The sequence below is a fragment of the Hipposideros armiger genome, unplaced genomic scaffold, assembly GCF_001890085.2.
Source record: "Hipposideros armiger isolate ML-2016 unplaced genomic scaffold, ASM189008v1 scaffold_15, whole genome shotgun sequence".
Lineage (NCBI taxonomy): Eukaryota > Metazoa > Chordata > Mammalia > Chiroptera > Hipposideridae > Hipposideros > Hipposideros armiger.
In genome coordinates, this window is record NW_017731365.1 from 2,017,227 (window position 1) to 2,037,007 (window position 19,781).

A 19,781-nucleotide genomic window follows, 5' to 3' on the forward strand; every position below is an offset into this window, starting at 1 on the left:
AGCAGCTGGTAGCCACTGTGAGCGGCTCTCCAGAAGCCGGCGACTGATCTGCCTCGCTGGGGAAGAACGCAATGATGATGCCAACTTGGGCCAGTGAAGCAACGTCCTCCACAACTAGGCTGAAGAACAAAAGGACAGCAACTTGTCTGTTCTCCTTCCCCCGATTCCCCAGCGCTGTTCCCATCCCCCAATTCTCCAATAAAAGATCTTAAAAAAAAAAAAAGAAAGAACATATTTAACGTAGTAGGTTTCCACTTTTTAAAATATAGCTTGTATCACTATACTTTCTGAATAATTTTGGGAGAGCCTTGCTGACTATGTGTTTAATTATTGAGGTACAGGTTTGTTGTTTAGAATTGTGAAAAATTTGACTAGTGATTTATCTGGCAAGTTGGAGGGGGTCATAAGTTACAATTTTTTAACCAGGTTATTCTTTCAAACTGGTCAGTGATGAGTAAATTGTCTTGAAGTGGTGGTATCAGTGCCAAGCCACCTATAATGAATTCTACATCTATTCCTTGTTGCAAAAGTGAGAAAGGCATATGTTTAGTCTGAGATTATAGGAATTTATAGCTTAGTTATTTAACAAGGAATATTGTAGTGTCTTTCATCAACATGAATATGGACCATATTCTTCTAGCAGAAGTTGGAAACTTATCTTGGATAATCATGATATCCAGCAATAATCATGTACAGATACCTTGGTGCCCACTATAAATAGCATGTAGTACATTGGTATATGTTTGTCCTAAACACAATATGGATGAATTTAAGTCTTTAAATAGATCCTGAAGACATCATAATTTGAGACATCTATAGAATATATGAGTATGATTGCATGCATATGTGTATATAGAGAGATGATAAAGCATATAGGACAAAGTATAAACATATGCTGGGTTTGAGTAAAGGTTATGTGGGATTTCCTTGTGCTGTTCTTGCAGCTTTTCTGTAAGTTTGAAATTATAATAAAAGTTACAAAAATATAACTGAGTTGGTGTTAAAATTCTTTAACCTAGTTCACTCACTGTCTTATTTCATTTATTTTTCTATGTTCCCTTGCAGAATAGCTTTTAAACCAAAATACTTAATTACGCCTTCCAATTCTGGGATCCTTCAGAGTCCAGAATAGCTTGCATTAGGCTTAAGAGCAACTATATTTTAGTACTAGTGGAAGATCAAGGAAAATTTCAGAGTTTAGGCAGTTTGGTGGGAAAATGGAACAGCTTTGCATTTCTACCTCAATAATGTGGTTTCAAAGTGCTTTTGAAGAACTCTAATTTTTAAAAATATCATGTATAGCTGTGTTCAAACAGACATTCTCATAAACTGTTGTGAAATACACATTGTTTAAAGTGTACTTCTTTCTATGTGCTTTATTAGTACAAATTAGGGAATAGCTCTAATTACTGCCTGGCATATGAAACAGTTGGGAGTTATACCTGTGTTATTTGTGATTCAAACCAAAAATTTAGCTTGTTAGTGTATGTGAAGCATTTCTAAGTACTACCACTTTTTTTCTTAAGTATTTTTCTGATTTTGAAAGTATTACTTGCCTGTTATAAAAAACAAAAAAAAAACTCTTGAAAACTATAAAGAAAACAAAATTACCACCTAACCATACATTCCAGAAGTGACTGCTGTTAAGAGTATTTCTTTTATGTGGTTTTAAAAAATATAATTGGCATTATACTTGTATACAATTTGACCATGCTTTCTTCATGTAACATATCATGCACATCTTCCCACATCATTAAAAATTCTTTGACCGTATTATTTTTAAACTTTAATAATATTCCATCATATGATGTACCACAATTTAATTATTTCTTTCTTTCTCTGAGATATTAATTTGGAAGGCAAGTAACTAACTCATCCTGGTAACAGATATGGAAGATAGAAAAGAGTGAATATTTTAATTTATGTAGTTTATAAGCAGAAATAATTGGAACTCTGTTTTTATTGGGTCCTTGATTTCTGTTATATTTTGAGCAGCACTGTTTGGAAGAAAAGCTTTTAAGAGCCACAGTACTAATATTTTTTATAGTAAAGAATAAACCTGGAAGTATGTTTTTTTGTTGAGCTAATTCATAAACATTTGGCATTTTAGTTTTAGTATGTATGTCAAATTAAAAATTTTAAAAATAGGATTTTCATTTGGCAGATAATGAATTTAGGGAATTTGAAATTATATATCTTACTTCATAAGTATGTAAGATAAAGCATACTCAAAATTTAAATCTTCAGACATTTTGTTTTTAGGATGAGTAGCAGACCCAGGGCAATAAGCATTGCTTTTAAGGTTGGGAATTATAACAATATAGTCTTGGATATAAGACTGAAAGCAATCCTTTAGGTCAATTCTTGGAATTAGTGATTACCTTACTGTTGTTGTAGAAGTGTTTAACCATTTGACCAGAAAACACATTTGAATAGTTGAAAGTTTTCCCTCTTATTTTGGTTGAGTCTTTATAGTTTTCTAGCCATAAAGAAGGATTCCTTCCTAACAGAGCAGATGCTTTAAGTGATAGGTTCATTAGTGATTGTAAGTTATACCTTCTCCGGTGCTATAAGGTCATCATGATCTAGGTATGTGATGTTATCTCAAACTTCAGAAATGAATACCTGAAATACTTATACATTGCATTCATCTGGAAGGAATCTATACTAGTAGGCCCACTCAAAGGATTAACATCTCTTACAATTTCATGTTTTGGCAGGTAAACCTAGCCTTTAAGCAACCTGGAAAGAGGCTAGAGCACCAAGGAATTAGAATTGAATTTGTAGGTCAAATTGGTGAGTTTTAAAATAGTATTTCTTTTTTTTTCTTTAATAACTGAGTTTGAAGAGGGTTTTGTTTGTCACTTAAATAATTGAATTAGAGCTTAGCTTTGTGGAAAGCATTGATTTTGCATAATAGAGGATTTATTTTATAAACATTCAATCATGTTTCATTTAATTGTATTAAATGGTATTTGACTCATCCTGCCTTTATTATTAAAATTAATTACTAAAAATGAAAGGAGTTATGTAAGCTACCAGCCTTGAAAAGTAATTGAGGTAAATTAGTTGACTCACTGAAATTTCCATCTGCCTACATTTTTTCACCAGCTTTAGTCACAATTATGTGTCACCTTCATTCATCACTTTCTAATTACCCATGCCATTTGTCTTCCTAACCTAGTGTGTGGCCTGAGCCAGACACTCACCTGTCAACAGAAAATTCTATGTGAAAAGGAAAGGTGTAATTTGTTCTTGACTTAGATCAACTTTTGTACATTTCCATACATGTATTTCCAGAGACTTTCTTGATTTAGCAGTTTAGCTGTGTAAATCTTTGGTACTGCAGATTCAGAAAAGAGAAAATAGGTCTTTATAATACTGTAACATAGTTAGGTTTTAAATCTAGTTTTCTAAGTTTTACTGCACATTTTTAAAGTATCAAAATTGGAGTGGGTGGATATTTATTTACATATCTTGAGGGGCAAATTATAGTAATTAACTGGTAGTTGATTTTAGTCTTGTGTATTATAGTTTTATCAAGGAAGTATATTTGCCTAACTAAAGCAAAACAACAAAATGCTTTTTGCCTTGAAGGGAGGAAGTGCAGATAATTGCTGGAAATGTGTCTTTTAAAACAACTTCATATTGGGCAAACCCTAACTACATTAAAGGAATGAATTCATTTTTATTTGCTTTGGAGGTAGAAGTTTGACTTTTAATGAAATGATATTAAATATAATTGTTTTTTTGTTTTTAAAATTTCTTAGAACTTTTCAATGACAAGAGTAATACTCACGAATTTGTAAACCTAGTGAAAGAACTAGCCTTACCTGGAGAACTGACCCAGAGCAGAAGTTATGATTTTGAATTTATGCAAGTTGAAAAGCCATATGAATCTTACATCGGTGCCAATGTCCGCTTGAGGTATGAATTAGGTGTATTAGAAACTGTAGACAGAGTGAAAACCAGAAAGTAATACAGTTACTATTGAATGTCTTATTAGAACTTCTAATTATAATTCTGGGCTGGAAGACTTAAGATTTTTAAAAATTCTGTCAAATCTTTTGTTTTGTCTAGCTAATGCTGATCTGAGGTAATAAGACCTTTCTATCATTATAGATTTAGAGAACCCTATTATGAGAAGTTTTAGTCATTCACTTTCTTTGTATGAATTGTCCCTTAGGTACTTATTTCTTGTGTAAATGGAAATTACCCTCTAAATCCATTAGTTTCCCAACAAATCTCATGTAGTGTACAGTTAAGGAGTGATCTAAAGAGATTTCCTCCAGTAGGCTTGATGGTAGCACTCTAAATTCATCTAAAAATTACACTGTTCTTAAAATTGAACTATTTTTTTCCATGGTGGGGGCATTTATTTGAAAATTAGAACTACTTCATGAAGTAAATGAAGTAAGTTGATCCCAAAGAAGTTCCAGGAAGAGAAAGCAGAGTTGCAATTAATGTTTGCTTTTTTAAACACTGATTTATCATAGGAGATTTAACTTGACCTCTCCATTAACTTTGTAGGTATTTTCTTAAAGTGACAATAGTAAGAAGACTGACAGACTTGGTAAAAGAGTATGATCTTATTGTTCACCAGCTTGCCACCTATCCTGATGTTAACAACTCTATTAAGATGGAAGTGGGCATTGAGGATTGTCTACATATAGAATTTGAATATAATAAATCAAAGTAAGTACCTTTCACTCAACTTAAATGTTCAGTGATAACTAAGAAGCTTTTCAGGTCTTTGTAAATTGGTCAAAGAGGGGATAGAATTGATATTAATCTGATGTTAACAGACCAACATAATCTCTGAGCTGAAAGAAGCTTTAGGAGTTTGGTCTGGCTTCTGATTCAGTGCAGGTGTCTTTCATATTAAATCCTGGTAAATCTCTGTGTGGCCATTTTCTGTAGAGAATCTTACCATCTCAGAGGCAGCTTAATCCCTTATGTCTGTAAAAATTTATTTTACTGGCCTGACATCATTTTAACTTGGCTATCTCTTTAAAACTAAATAAAAATGCTTTTTTTCTGACTACATAACCAATAAATACATTTTCATTAGTGAAAATTTTGACAGTGTAGTAAAGTCAAAGGAAGCAGAAGTCTCACATATTTTCACCTTGGCCATTTAACCACAATATTCTCATACATATCTTTCCATGAGGGAGGGGGAGGTATATATGTTTATAAATGATGTATTTTTTACAGAAATGGGCCCTTTTGTTTATTGTTTAATGCCTTTTTAAACTTTATTGTGGAAAATTTCAAATATGTACCAAAGTATATGAATAATATAATGAATCCTCATGTACTGATGATAGCCCAACTCCAACTGTTGTCAACACATCATCAGATTTGTTTTGTCTTTATTCAGCCCTACACTCCAGCAGCAAATTCCAAACGTAAAATTTTGTTCTTGAAAAGTGTGTATCATTTTTTTTTTTTAGCTGAGCCATCCTGCCACCTGTTGGCAGCTCAGCGGCAGCTCAGCTTGGGCTGGGAATCGAACCGCTGTTGATCAGAGCTCACACTCTTGAGCAAGCTCTTAACCAACTGAGCTACTGGGCCGACCCCATATGTATCATTTTTAACATAACCACAATACTGTTATATCTAAAAATATTAATAGTTCCTTAATGTCTTCACATATCCAGTGTTCACATTTCCCTAATTGTTTTATAAATGTCTTTTTTTTTTTCTCCACATAGTTCAGATCAGTTTTCAAACAAGATTTGTCCAAATTCAGTTCATCAAGACACATCACATTTGGTTGTTTGACTCTTAAATCTAATTTATAGGTTTTCTCCCGATTTTTTTTCATTAAAATTTATTTGTTGAAGAACTGGATGTATACTCTTTTATCCCCTTCCTGTGCACTCTTCTGTTTCATGATTTTTATTAGCTGTCACTCCCCAGTTTTTATCACTGAAAATGTGATATACATGCCTTCAGAGTGTTATATTGTTGATAAAATTATCAGATAGTTTAGGACCTAAAAACTTGTCACTGAAAGCCTCCCTTCAGACTGACATAATTGCGTTAATCAACTTTTGGGATATTATTTTGAGATCCAAACCGGGGAGAAGCCTAAAAAGTCCTCTGGGTATTGTGAGAATTCCGGGTTTATTATCTCTTCATTTCAAGGTCTTTAATTATTAGATAGTATAGCAACAAACTCATCTAGTGGGTATCTCTTTGAGGCCTGGTAATTTGTTAGCTGCACTGTTTTAGCACTTGGAGTAATAATGACACTAAACTCTTGTGTAGAGTTTTTTGGTTTTTTTTAGCTGAGCCATCCTGCTACCTGTTGGCAGCTCAGCGGCTGCTCAGCTTGGGCTGGGACTCGAACCGCTGTTGCTCAGAGCTCAAACTCTAGAGCGAGCTCTTAACCAACTGAGCCACTCGGCCGGCCCTTTGTGTAGAGTTTTTAATGTTCAAAAACATCTTCATCCACCAAATGAATATTTCATGCATAAAAATATTAATTTTCCATGCTTAAGTTCTTTGGAATTTAAGTTAACCTCTGAGTAAGGACCAACAATTAATCAGGCTAATTCTTCCTTCTGAGGTGTAGTGATGGTCACGTAAAAGTTTGATTCCTTATTTTATAGTAGTCATGTGCTACATAATGACGTTTCATCAACGACAGATTACATCTACAACAGTGGTATACCAGGTAGCCTAGGTGTGTAGTAGACTGTCATATAGGTTGTGTAAGTGCGTGCTATAATGTTCACACATTTCTCAGAACGTATCCCCATCAATAAGCAGTGCATACTGTAAAATGATTAAGACTTTTGAAAAAGAGGAACATTTAACAATATGAATACTCAAAATGGTATTTTTAAATAGTTATTAATCTAAAGATGTGTAATAAAGCCTCTTAGGACATATTTCACTCTTTTTGTTTTTTAAATACTTAGTGAGATATATTCTTTCCCCAAAGGTATCATTTAAAGGATGTGATTGTTGGAAAAATTTACTTCTTATTAGTAAGAATAAAAATCCAACATATGGAGTTACAACTGATCAAAAAAGAGATCACAGGAATTGGTAAGTTGAAAGCATATGAATTAAAATTCTATTTTAGTTGAAATTTTAAAATCTTAAAATATTATTTAAGCATAAAATATCTCCATTGGATACTAACTTTGATACTTAATATTGCTGGCAGTAAGTTACTCATTTATGCTTTTATAAATTAATTTTTGAATATAGTAATTCCCCTTATCCTTGGGGGATACATCCAGCGGATGCCTAAAACTGCAGGTAGTACTGAACCCTATATATCTATTGTTTTCCTATACATATATACGTATGATAAAGCTTAATTTATAAATTAGGCACAGTAAGAGATTAACAACAATAATAAAATCAAACAATTAAAATAATATACTGTAATAAAAGTTATGTGGTCTTTCTCTCTCCCAAAATATCTTATTGTGCTACTACACTCACCCTTCTTGTGATGATGTGAGATGATGTGAGGTGAATGACATAGGCATTGTGATGCAGCATTAGGTTACTATAAGTTACTTGAACACAAACACTGCATACTGCGACAGTTGATCTGATAACCGAGGTGGCTACTTAAGTAACTGATGGGCAGGTATTTTATACAGTGTGGATACACTGGACCAAAGAATGAGTCACATCCCAGGCAGATGGAGCAGGATGGCGTGATATTTCATCACACTACTTAAAACAGCTAACAATGTAAAACTTATGAATAGTTTATTTCTGGAAGTTTCCATTTAATATTTTTGGACCATGGTTGACCACAGGTAACTGAAACCACGGATAAGGGGAGAACTACTGTAGGTTACAAATTCACATGGTTCGAAAATAAAGTGTAAGACCACACAGTAAAAAGTGTCCTATTTTTGTACTTCAGGTATTATCTACTCATAGGTAATATGTTTGTAAGTTTTAAAATCCTTCTAGAGACTTACGCATATACAAGCAAGTACCTCTATATTCTGCCCTTCCCCCCTTTTTAGTTAAATGGTTACATAAAATACATACTTTGCTTTTTCACTTAATGTATCTTAGAGATCTTTCCATATCAACATGTAAGAAAGAATACTTCCTCATCTTTTTTTATAGTATTCCATTTCAATGGATGTACTAGAATTTAACCAGTCTGCTATTGGTAGACATACAGGTTGTTTCCAGATTTTTGCTATTACAAACAGTGCTTCAGTTAACAACTTCATTTTGCCTGTAAGGGTGTGTGTTTGTGGAACTGCTATTTCAAGAGTATATTCATTTGTAATTTTGATACATATCATCAGTTTGTCCTCTTTAGAGGTTGTAATAATTTGTACCTGCCAGCCATGAATGTAGGAGAGTGCCTCTTTTTCCTCTGTTCTCACCAGCACAATATTATAAAACTTTTAGCTGATTTGATGGGTAGGAGAAGAAGTTCCCCATTGTAGTTTTAATTTAATTTTCTCATTCTGAGTGAGGGTGAGCATCTCTTCATGTGTATAAAAGCCATATCTGTAAACTGCCTATTCCACACATTTTGCCCCATTGATACTGGGTTACTAGTCTTTTCTTATTTGTAGAAACTATATATGTTGCGAAAATCAATCCCTTTTTCTGTTAAGAGCAGCAAAACTTTCCCCAGTAGTCAACTTCATTAGTTTTTCTTTTTATGAACTCTGAGTTTTGTGTCATAGTTAGAAAGGCGTTGTTCACACTGAAGTTCTAAAAATAATTTTCTACTAAAACAATACATTATAGTTTGGGGATTTTGTTTAAATTCTTAAATCATTTGGAATTTGTCCTGATGTAAGATATGAGGTATGGCTCCAGCTTTACTTTTTTCCATATGGCTGTCTAGTTCCCCAATCATTTTTTGGTTCATAATTGCTTTTTAATTTTAATTAGTATATAGATTTAGTTTATTCTCTTTAGCTTTGTTGGTTTTTTGCCAAAAATCATTTTAGGCAACACTTTTTAAGAATTTGTAATTGGTAGTCATAATTATAAACATCTGTACTTCTTAGTCTCCATCTTTTACCTTCTAATAAAAATTTATGTGATTTAAAAACATTAAAATCAAACCAGGTTCCCATTTGTTGTTTAAAAATAAATTGTTTATTTAAACATTTTTTTTCTGAGTATAAAAATTATGTTCAATTCTAGAAAATTTTAAAGGAAAAATCATCTGTACTTATCATCCAGAACAGACATGTTGTGTGTTTTACAACATTGAGATCATTACTATATGTTTTGGTATACTTTTTTCACTTAACCATAGTATTGACTTTTTTTAAATGTCTGGGTTCCAATAATTTCTTTGAGGTCGAATCCCCAGATTTCAAAGAACTATATGTAAATCAGATATTCAGCTTGATATTTTGTTTATGTTAAAGTTAAGTAACTCTGAGAGAAGACAGTTTCGGTGTTGCAGAGAAAACCAGCATGTCAGCGGTTAGTTCTGATGTGTATTTACTAGTTTCTGTTTTAGCAGATACTGGAATGACAGAAAGAACTCTGAAGAAGATTCTTTCTTGCACTGTATATTACCTTTGGGAGAAAGGGAGTGAAACATTCAGTTGAGTGTTCAGTATGTTAAGTGTAGATCAAGAAATAGAAAAGAATTATCAACATTTTCACAAAATTGGAAGATAAATTAGTACTAAAATAATGTAGTAGGAAAATAGGAAGAAGGTATAAAACTGGAAATTATATTCTGGAAATATTTAAATTAATATAATTTACATTGTTGCACTAGGACCCAGTACCACAACAGAAACAGAAACAATTGCTAAATATGAAATAATGGATGGTGCACCAGTAAAAGGTAATACACTTTTCATTTACTATTTTTGTGTTATAGGCAGTGCAAACAACAGTGTTCATGGCAATTTAATTTGAAAGTATTTATTCAGTATGAGACTATCTGTGAATTCTTAGAATGATTCTTGCAATGATGGTTTTTAAGATCATCTTTGTATAAATACTGAGAAGACTAGTAGTACTTATTAGTCTCAAGTAAGGTTTAATTTTTTACTTGGTTTAAATTTAGGATTTAGAAGACATGTATATCTCTTCCCTAGTTCTGAATTTGTAATACTTTGTCTTCTGTTATAATAGTTCATCTCTGTAAATCTTTTTTATTCTTGCTAAACATAAAGTGCAATATAGCTGAGCATTAATTCCTGTTGGATTCTAGAGTCCTTATGGCCCCCAAGAAAACAAGCAGTTCCATTACTAGATAATCTTCAGTGTCTAAGATAATGAAGCCAGTATTTATCATTTTAAATTTATGCCTTTGGATTTTTCTCAGCCTGTTAGTAATTACTTCAAAAAGTATCTGCCATTTATTGAGTGTCAACTGTAGAGGATGCATTGTACTCTCAGGTGCTCTAAAGTTTTCTACCACCCTTGAGTTAGGTGTTGGTATTCCTTATTTTACAGATGAAAACAAGACGCAAAGAAGTTTTAAAAACCTGTTAAAGGTGATGTAGTGTAGGGGAGGCAGAACTTTACTTCTGCCCATTGTAGGTTTTCTGCTGGGACTGCATAACAAAAAGGCAGAATAAGAAAAGTTTTATTTAATGCATGCAGTGTACATCACGCAGGAGAAACCTGAACAAAAAAGTTACTGAAAGCAGTGGCTTAGAATTTCAGCTTATACACCATCTTCAAAAGAACCATAAATTTGGACAGAAATGACTGGACAAAGGAAAGTTGTTTTAGACTTCCAAGAGTGGCAAACTGGGAAGGTAAATATATGGGAGGAAACTGATGGAGTAAGGTTCGTTTGCAGATTCCTCTGGTTCCATCCCTGGGCTAATGAGTCTGTCTCCACTAAAAGAATTTATATCCTGCCTTTAGGCAGAAAAGGAGGAGCCTCCTCTGCTTTTGCTGCTGCCTAATTGCCTTCAGCTCAAAATAATTTTTACAAAGAGGCATATTTTGTGGTGAAATATTCTACTTTCTTTCAATAGCTAATCATTGCAGAGTTGGAGTTTAAACTTAGGCCTTTCTGACTCCAAGACCCATGTGTGTACTCTTATGTTATGCAACAATTACTTTATAAAATTCCAGCAGCCACAAATGTTTATGTAAATTGATGGGTTGTATATCTTTCAGGAAATAGATATACACAAGAAAAGCATTACATAAAAAGATTCCAAACAGAATATGCAAATAATTACCCTTAGGAAAAGAGAAGCCATGAGAATCTGTATGGCAGTCTTTGGTGATGAAGGAATGTCATCATTCTGAACATGCTAGTTTCTTTGGATGGATTAGTAATAAATATTCAAGCGTTTAAACACATGATTAGAAATTATGGTAAACTTCATGAAAGCAGAAAATAACTATTAAAACAGTACCTATCTGCTGGCACTTTTTAAAGCTTTTTACATATAGTATTAACCTGTATAACCCTTACAAATTCTCTACAAGGTGGATATTATTAGTATTCCCCAGATGAGGAACTTGAAACAGAATGGTTAAGTGACTTGGTTAAGGTCACAGAGCCAGTAAATTTTAGAGTTGGTATTAAAATCCAGGCATTCTGGCTCTAGAGCAGTGGTTCTCATTTAGAAGCAATTTCCCACCCCCAGGACATTTGGCAATACCGGAGACATTTTTGGTTGTCACACTTGGGGAATGCTACTGGCATCTAGTGGGTAGAGGCCAGGGATGCTGCTAAATCTCCTACAGTGCATAGGACCTAACAAAGAATTAACAAGCTTAAAATGGTAATAGTGCCAAGGCTGCGAAACGCTGGTGTAAAGTTTTTGTTATGCTGCTGTCCCATGAGGAACTGACACATTCATATCTTCTCCATGTTTTAGGTGTTATGTGACTTTATTTAATGATCTTTTAGAATAAAATGGAAATTACTTTTCTTTCAGGTGAATCAATTCCAATAAGACTATTTTTAGCGGGATATGACCCAACTCCAACAATGAGAGATGTGAACAAAAAATTTTCAGTAAGATACTTTTTGAATCTAGTCCTTGTTGATGAGGAAGACAGAAGATACTTCAAGCAGCAGGTATGGTGCCATCCAGGCTGGTACTTTGTTCAGTGGCAGTTCTAAAAACACCTGAAAAGACTAGTCTTTCTGACCTTTATTGTACTGAGCAAGGGGGTTACTAAGTAAGTGAAAACACTGAGAGTATAAGGAAGTTTAGGCATGAATGGGATTGTGTTGTGATAAACAGATCTCTTCCCAATCATTCTTAGGATCCAGAATGGGCTATAATTTATTATAGCAGGGCTTTTATTTTTCTTGTGAAAGTTTTTTTCTTGTTATAAAAACAATACCTGCTGTTTGTTAAAAAAAAAAAATCAGACAATAAAGAACAGAATAAAGTAAAGGGCAACACAAATTCCATCATCATTTTGATTAGTTTTCCAGACAAATTTGTGTGTGTTTAGATCATATAATGCATTTTGTTCTTTAATTTGCTTTTTCACTCAAATGTCTAGAATATCTTTCCTGTATCAACAAATACAGAGTTCAATGATCACTTTTTTTTTTTAAGATTTTATTGGGGAGTTAGGGGAAGGGAGCAGCATTGGGGAATCAGGGAAGGTGAACAGACAAGTTGCTGTTCTTTTGTTCTTCAGTCTAGTTGTGGAGGACGTCGCTTCACTGACCCATGTTGGTATTATCATTGCGCTTTTCCCAGCTGAGGCAGTTGTTTGCCGGCCATTCGACAGCCGCTCACGGTGGCTCACAGTAGCTCACGCCCACTGCAGCCTATGCCATCGCTGGTGACTCACGGCAGCCAGCTCCAGGTTGAGCTGTTGTTCACCCTCTTAGCTGTAGAGGGCACAGCGTCACTGGCCCTCATGTGGGATCCTAACTGGGGCCTCGCTGCGCAGAGCTAGCGTCCCAAGCCAACTCCTAACCAACACGCCACTCGGCTGGCCCCAATGATCACTTTTAATGACTGCATTAACTTAATGGATTCTGGGGTTTCCATTTTTTCCTTATTAAACAATTCTGCTATATTGGGTCATTGGGAAAGTCATGACATATTTTTCTATGTTTTTCAATGCAAAAATGTGTCATGACTTTCCCGACGACCCAACAAATGTCCATGAGATGACCCAAATCTAATACTTTTTATATAAGATGTTTCATAAAACTTGTTCTCATTTTTTTTTTAAAGATTTTTATTGGGGAATTGGGGGGATGGGAACAGTGCTGGGGAATTGGGGGGGAGGGAACAGACACGTTGCTGTCATTTTGTTCTTCAGCCTAGTTGTGGAAGACATTGCTTCTCTGGCCCAAGTTGGTACCATCATTGCTCTCTTCCTGGGCAAGGCACATTCAGTTGCTGGCTTCTGGACGGCCGCTCACTGCGGCTGCTGGCCGCTCACGCTGGCTGCTGGCTACACATGGTAGCCCATGGCAACCCACTGCCACAGGGGCTGCAGCCTACGCCGTCGCCAGCGACTCACAGCAGCCCAGCTCCAGGTTGAGCTGTTGTTCATCATCTTAGCTGTGGAGGGCAGTGTCACTGGCCCTCATATGTGGGATCCGAACCGGGGCCCTCTGGCGTCCCAAGCCAGTTCTTAACCATTGCGCACTCGGCCGGCCCAAACTTGTTCTCATTTAAAAATCAAAGTCATGGTGAATTTTGAATGAAGATTGATTAGAATAGTTTTTTTGTATTCTGAATCAGATTAATAATATTTGAATGTCAGCTGAGTGTTCAAAACTAATTAGAAATTATTCTGTGCTGAGTGCTGTGAAGAATACAGAAACTGTCTTTTATAAATAGGGTTTGTCCTCAACAGTCTCACATTGCAGATACGTGGAAAAATAAAAATTATATAAGTTAATTAAGAGAAAACTTAATAGTTCAATAATTTAGAAGAGAGAATACTTAATTTCACTAATGCTGCCATAATGCTGTGTAATTAAACATAGGTAATTTATAAATTCAAAATAGTTTATATGAAATTTACAATTTCCAAATCAATTACATATTGTGGCCCTATTGAGTAAGTACATTGCTTCCCCTGGATATTCATTTAGAGGTTTAAATTCTGATATGTTGGTAAAAAAAAAAACCAGCCTGTCATGACTTTATGAAGCAGATAATTTTAGGAATTTGGAAGAGATCGCAGGATGGATTGGTTAGGGTCAGATTTAGATAGGCTGAGGAATAGAGAGTTCAAGGATATATTGGGGAAGACCTAGGACAAGTTTATTTGGAGTGCTTTGGAGGCAAAGGGTAACTCAGTTTGGCTGGGGGCATGTGGGTCTAGAGAGGGAGGAGAGTGATGTTGGTACATTGGGAAAAGGTTGTGGAGGGCCTTGAATGCCTGGTTGGAGATTTGTCCTGGGGGCACTGAGAACTATTGAAGAGCAATGCAAGCAATGTTTTAGGCTAATCAGTAGCGATAGGAAGGGTGGAGAAAGGGGCTTTAGGCAATCCGAGGCAGTCATCTACCAGGAAGGTATTTTAGTATCTAAGATTAGTGACAAGGGCATGAACATGGATAAGGGCAATGGAATAGCAAACCAAAGGACAGATTTTAAGAATTCTTTTTTTTTTTTTTTAGCTGAGCCCTCCTGCCACCTGTTGGCAGCTCAGTGGCTGCTCAGCTCGGGCCAGGACTTGAACTGCTGTTGCTCAGAGCTCAAACTCTTGAGCAAGCTCTTAACCAACTGAGCCACTCGGCCAGCCCCAAGAATTCTTTAAATCAATAATACCTAGAACTTTGTGCCAGAGTGAATTGGTAGTGGCGGTGTGCATGGGTGCTGGTGGGGCATTTTGGCAGAGAGGGCATTTCAAGATCAGAATTAGAAGAAAGTGGGTCAATCAGGAAAGAGGAGGGCTTTAGTAGGGAAGAATTTAATTTTGTTAAAATTGAAGTGGCATTATTTTCATGCTGAAAATTTAAGGCATAATATGAGAACATTAATTTGTTGATATCATGTTTTTTGTTTTGTTTTTTAACTTAGGAAATCATTTTATGGAGAAAAGCTCCTGAAAAACTGAGGAAACAGAGAACAAACTTTCACCAGCGATTTGAATCACCAGAATCACAGGCATCTGCTGAACAGCCTGAAATGTGAAGTGAATAGGAAAAAAAAGAAAAAGACAAAACCCTCCTATATCCATTGAGATTAAGTTTGGCAGGTTAAAGATGGTTGCAGCATGTAGGGGGGAGAAAGGCCAAAAGTCCATTTAATAGTCTTCCTTTATATTACAGTGCTGCATTTATTTTATGATATAACTAAATGTTCTTCATGTATATACATTAAAAAATATGCTTTCTTTGAAACACTGGAACTTTCTTAAGCTGCCTTTTTTTTTTTTAACTGCACCCTATGATTTAATGATAATCACTCATATATGCATCAGTATAAACATTAAAGATTTTCATGAGTAGGCTGGTATTTGTAATTTTGCTTTATTTCTGCATAATGATGATTATAAATCCTTTTCTCCTTTTTCATGCTAATGATTACCTCTTATTCTCTACATGCAAAAAATGAAATATTTTGTGTTCAAATAAAATTAGAAAACCTGAATGGCCCTTACATATTGCAGAGATTTAAAACATGGCATCTTGATATTTTCGAGTACTACATTTATAGTTTTACATACGTATTTTAGAACTACATATGGAATGTTTCACCGTCGGTGCATCTGAGTCTACCATTCCATGGCTTTCTGAATTTTATTCTCTTGAACTCTTCTTTAGTAAGAATATTAAATTTTTTCCACCAGTGATTATGTGGCATGTCATTATAGTTTTTGTTTTTTGTTTTGTTTTGTTTTTGCACCATGTTAAGTAACCAACCATTTTGCTCTACCCGGCAGGTTCCACTGTGTGTTTTCTGCAATGTGGAGTTGACTCTGTGTTGGCATTTCAGAATTTGTTAAAACTATATAATTTTTCCATTAATACTTTCAAATTTTTTTAAGGACTCTTTTTACCACATACACACAAATATAATTTTCTCCATATTTCCTTTTCATGGGAGAATTTGAAGATGGGGGGATTCAGGTAGACCTGTTAAGCATGTAGTTATCCAGATCTGGACAATTTTATGTTTGTTAAATTGGAACTTTGGCTAGTTCAAACTCAATTTTAAACTTCACCCACTCTGCTTAAAATTTTTTAACACTAAATTCAAGTCATTGTTCAAAATCTGTAAAAAAGAAGGCTGCAGTCATCTGTTCATATGCATGAGGTCTGATCTCAAATACACTAAGTGTGGGGTGTAGGAACTAAAACGACAAAGCCTGTTGTGTGAAACGACTTTCACTTATGGTTCATTGGTTTTTGTACCAATATTTTTTATACACGTCAGTGCAAGTCTCGTCAGTTAACCTTACTTTATGAGTAAGCTAAGTAACCCAAATTACATTTCTTTAAACTTGTTTTACTACTATGGCACTTTGATAAAACGGTCAGTAACCAACTTTACTGGCTAAAGGTTCCATGTACCATGTGCTGGAGCATCTATTTTAAATGTGGGTATCTGTAAATGGTAATGTTTTCCTTCATGTAAGTGCCTGTTCAGAATTTTAAAATGCCAAATATTTTCATGGTCACTTGCATGTGGTAATCTAGAAAATATTCAAAGAAAATTTGAAAACCAGTTGTATTTAACCAGCCTCAAATTGTGCAACCATGATGTATAATAAAGAATTTGAAACAGATACTGAGCTTGCTATTTGAATGATTAAAATAGTTCTATTTTCAAATCTCTTCTCATTGTCAGATTTATCATTGAAGTGAGGATTGCTCAGTAGTTCAGGAAGCTATAATTGTGATGATTAGAAGTTTTTATAAATGTTGTCAGTTTCAATTTTAAATAGCCATATAATGCTTTTAATTAGGTGGCTTAAAACACTTGTCATAAATAGGATGCCTATTTACTTTGCTGGAGACTTGGTTGCATAACCAATTTGAAAAATAAAAATTTGAATTCAGTATTTGGTGAATTTAGTAAAAAGTTGGCCAGGTAATCTGAAGTAAACTGGAAAAGACATTTGTATCTTTAATAAGAGCACAATATAGATACAAATTAGATACAAAATATCTAATCCAGTGGTTCTCAACCCTGGCTGCATGTTTAAATCACTAGGAATTTTTAAAAATAACTATGCCAAGTCCTACGTAGACAAAGTCAGAATTTTAGGGACCGGAACATAAGCATTAAAAAAAGCTTCCCAGAATGGAGAACCACTGTATAAACAATTTAAATAGTTGTTTTTTCACTAGTGAAGAATTTTTGTTGTCTTGTGGGGGAGGAAAATTTTTTGTTTGGGAACCTGCTAATTTAACTGACAAAATACATTAATTAGCAAGAGGAAAGAGATTTAATTGAGTATGAGGGAGTTCACAAAAATATGACAAAGGGATGGTTAGAATTGGGGGCTTACATGTCATCTTAATAGGGGAAGGGATGAAGGACATAAACGACTTAGGGGAATTTGGTGGGAGAAAGGGCACTTAACGGGAAAGCAAACAACTTTCAGGAAAAATATATGCGTCCTTAGAATACCAGGGATGCCAAAAAAATGTATACCACGTGACTTGTATTCATCTTTTGTTATTGGTATATATTGAACATTGCAGTTTTAATAGTTTTTTCCATTCTTAAAATGTGTATACATTTTTTTGGCACCCTCTGTAGATGGTAGACATAATTTTGTGACAGTCGGTTTAGGTATGGTACAAACTTTTCACTTGTGATGAAATTAATCTTGCCTGGTTGCTTCCTGAGGGGATTCTTTTGGGAGGCTCTGCTTTTAGGCAGATAGAGGATTTCGGGAACTGAAATGCCTTCTACTCAAAAATTTTATGCCACAGTGATATATTCTGTACTCCTAATATGTATCAAGTAGTTGGAATACTCAGTTATAATTACCATGTGAGTCAGTAAAGTCTTATATTTAATTATGTTCCTTTATATTCAGCTGAATCTGTTCATATATAAAGACATACTCCAGGGGTTTATACTAGCCTGGAAACTTACACCTAAGTTTCAAGTTAGGTAAAGGCATAGTGAGGAAAATGTGCACCCTTAAATATATCCCTATTTTTAGGCTTGGCATCTTCTATGAGCATAATTCTTATGTCATTACCTTATCTAAAATCTTTTAGTGACTCAATTCCAGGATAAAGTTGAAGTTCCCGTATTACCAAACACCTTTAGCTCCAGTTAAGCCAGACTCCTTGGAGAACGCCTACCCTCCTTCCTGCACTCCAGCTAACCTGGTAATGCTCTCCTGGCCAGTCTTGCCTGACATCATCTCCCAAGTCAAAGAGTTACATGTGTCCCTTCGTTGTGCTGCCAAGGCACACTGTGCACACCTTCAGAACTGTGCTTACCACACTTAAAAGACGTTAATTCTATGGACTTAAGCCTCTTGAGGGCACAGCCTGTTTGTTTTGGTATGCCTTGTGCCTATCATACTACACTCAATATCTGAATAAATGAATGAACCTAATTTTCCTAGTGATAAAAGTATCCTTTAGAAAAATTATGGGCTCAAATGCAATAAAGTTATGGATAAGAACTATTATGCACTTTAGTATTAGAATAAAGGAAACAGACTAGCTTCTGTAGGAGTGTTATCAGGTCCTGGAGAGAAAGCAAGACAGCGAGCAAGACCATGTGGGTTGTATTTACAAGTTCCACAAATGCATCTGATAGTTGGTCCCCTCCCTAGAGGTGGGGGAACTGGACCAGATAATGTCTATCAAGAACGCTTTTTGCTTTAATATCCCGTGGTTCTAAGAGAAAATTTTAAAAATTCACTTAGGATAAACAATACAGTATCTAGATGATAACCTTACATGGGAAAAATACAAGAAACTTCAAATTACAGAATTTGGTAGGCAAGATGTGAGGAGAAATTTGCAAGGATGTGCTTTTGGGAAACGTAGACCAGGTTTTGTTAATAGCAAAGGCAGAGAAGAGAGAAGAACTTGCTCATTTTATTAAGATTCCCTACCACCTGGGTTATCTTCTCCCACTTCCTTTCCCCCCAACCCATTTATTTCTGTATTTACGCAATGCATTCAGCATGTTTCCTGAGTATTTCATGGGCGCTATTTCATTATAGATTATAGTTCCTTCCCACCCTGAAGGAACTATCACCTATAGCAGTAGTTCTCAAAAGTGTGGTCCCCAGACCAACACCACCTGGAAACTTGTTAGAAATGCAAACTTGGGCCCCTCCCCAAACATACTGAATTAGAAACTCCAGGGGTAGGGCCCAACAATCTGTTTTTAACAAGCTTTCCAGATAATTCTGATGCACCCTGAAGTTTGAGAACTGCTCTAGAAACAATGTATGTGCTATGATAGAGGCGTACTAGGTCCTATGGCATACAAGAGATGCAACCAATGTGTTCAGAGGTATGGAGGTGAGAGATGATGACAACTGGTATGTAGTTCTGGCATAAATAGAATAATAAATGTGGGGAGTAGATTAGGCTGGAAGAGGCGTATAAGGAGAGCCAATTTAGGAAGGGGCTTGGATGCTATACAAGTGAATGGAGTATGGGCTTTATCTGAACACATTACTCAGAATTCACTGAAGCATTTTAAGCAAGAGTAACTTAACCAGATTTGTAGTTTCAAAAGATTGTGGTGACTGCAAAGTATGGATAGAGGCTTGTTAGGCAAGGATACCAGTTACATGGTTATTGCATTCATTTTTCCAACAAACAAAACACATGGAGGCTCTAATATGTGCTAGATGCTGATAACAGTGCTATATATTGGGTTGTTGGAAAAGTCATGATGCATT

General features: G+C 35.1%; 1 protein-coding gene across 2 annotated transcripts in view; it reads left to right on the forward strand.

Moving 5' to 3' along the window:
- Positions 1–16,676, forward strand: part of VPS26A (VPS26 retromer complex component A) — a 34,007-nt gene extending 17,331 nt beyond the window's left edge. Inside the window, exons 3-9 of one of the 2 annotated variants that reach the window (XM_019626295.1) lie at positions 2,721–2,796; positions 3,771–3,927; positions 4,531–4,695; positions 6,956–7,062; positions 9,755–9,823; positions 11,892–12,034; positions 14,966–16,676. In XM_019626295.1, the coding sequence (XP_019481840.1) occupies positions 2,721–2,796; positions 3,771–3,927; positions 4,531–4,695; positions 6,956–7,062; positions 9,755–9,823; positions 11,892–12,034; positions 14,966–15,079 (831 nt within the window). In that variant the 3' untranslated portion in view covers positions 15,080–16,676. The remainder of the gene's footprint in view (positions 1–2,720; positions 2,797–3,770; positions 3,928–4,530; positions 4,696–6,955; positions 7,063–9,754; positions 9,824–11,891; positions 12,035–14,965) is intronic. The other variant, XM_019626304.1, reaches the window with a different exon arrangement.
- The last annotated feature ends 3,105 nt before the right edge of the window (positions 16,677–19,781 follow it).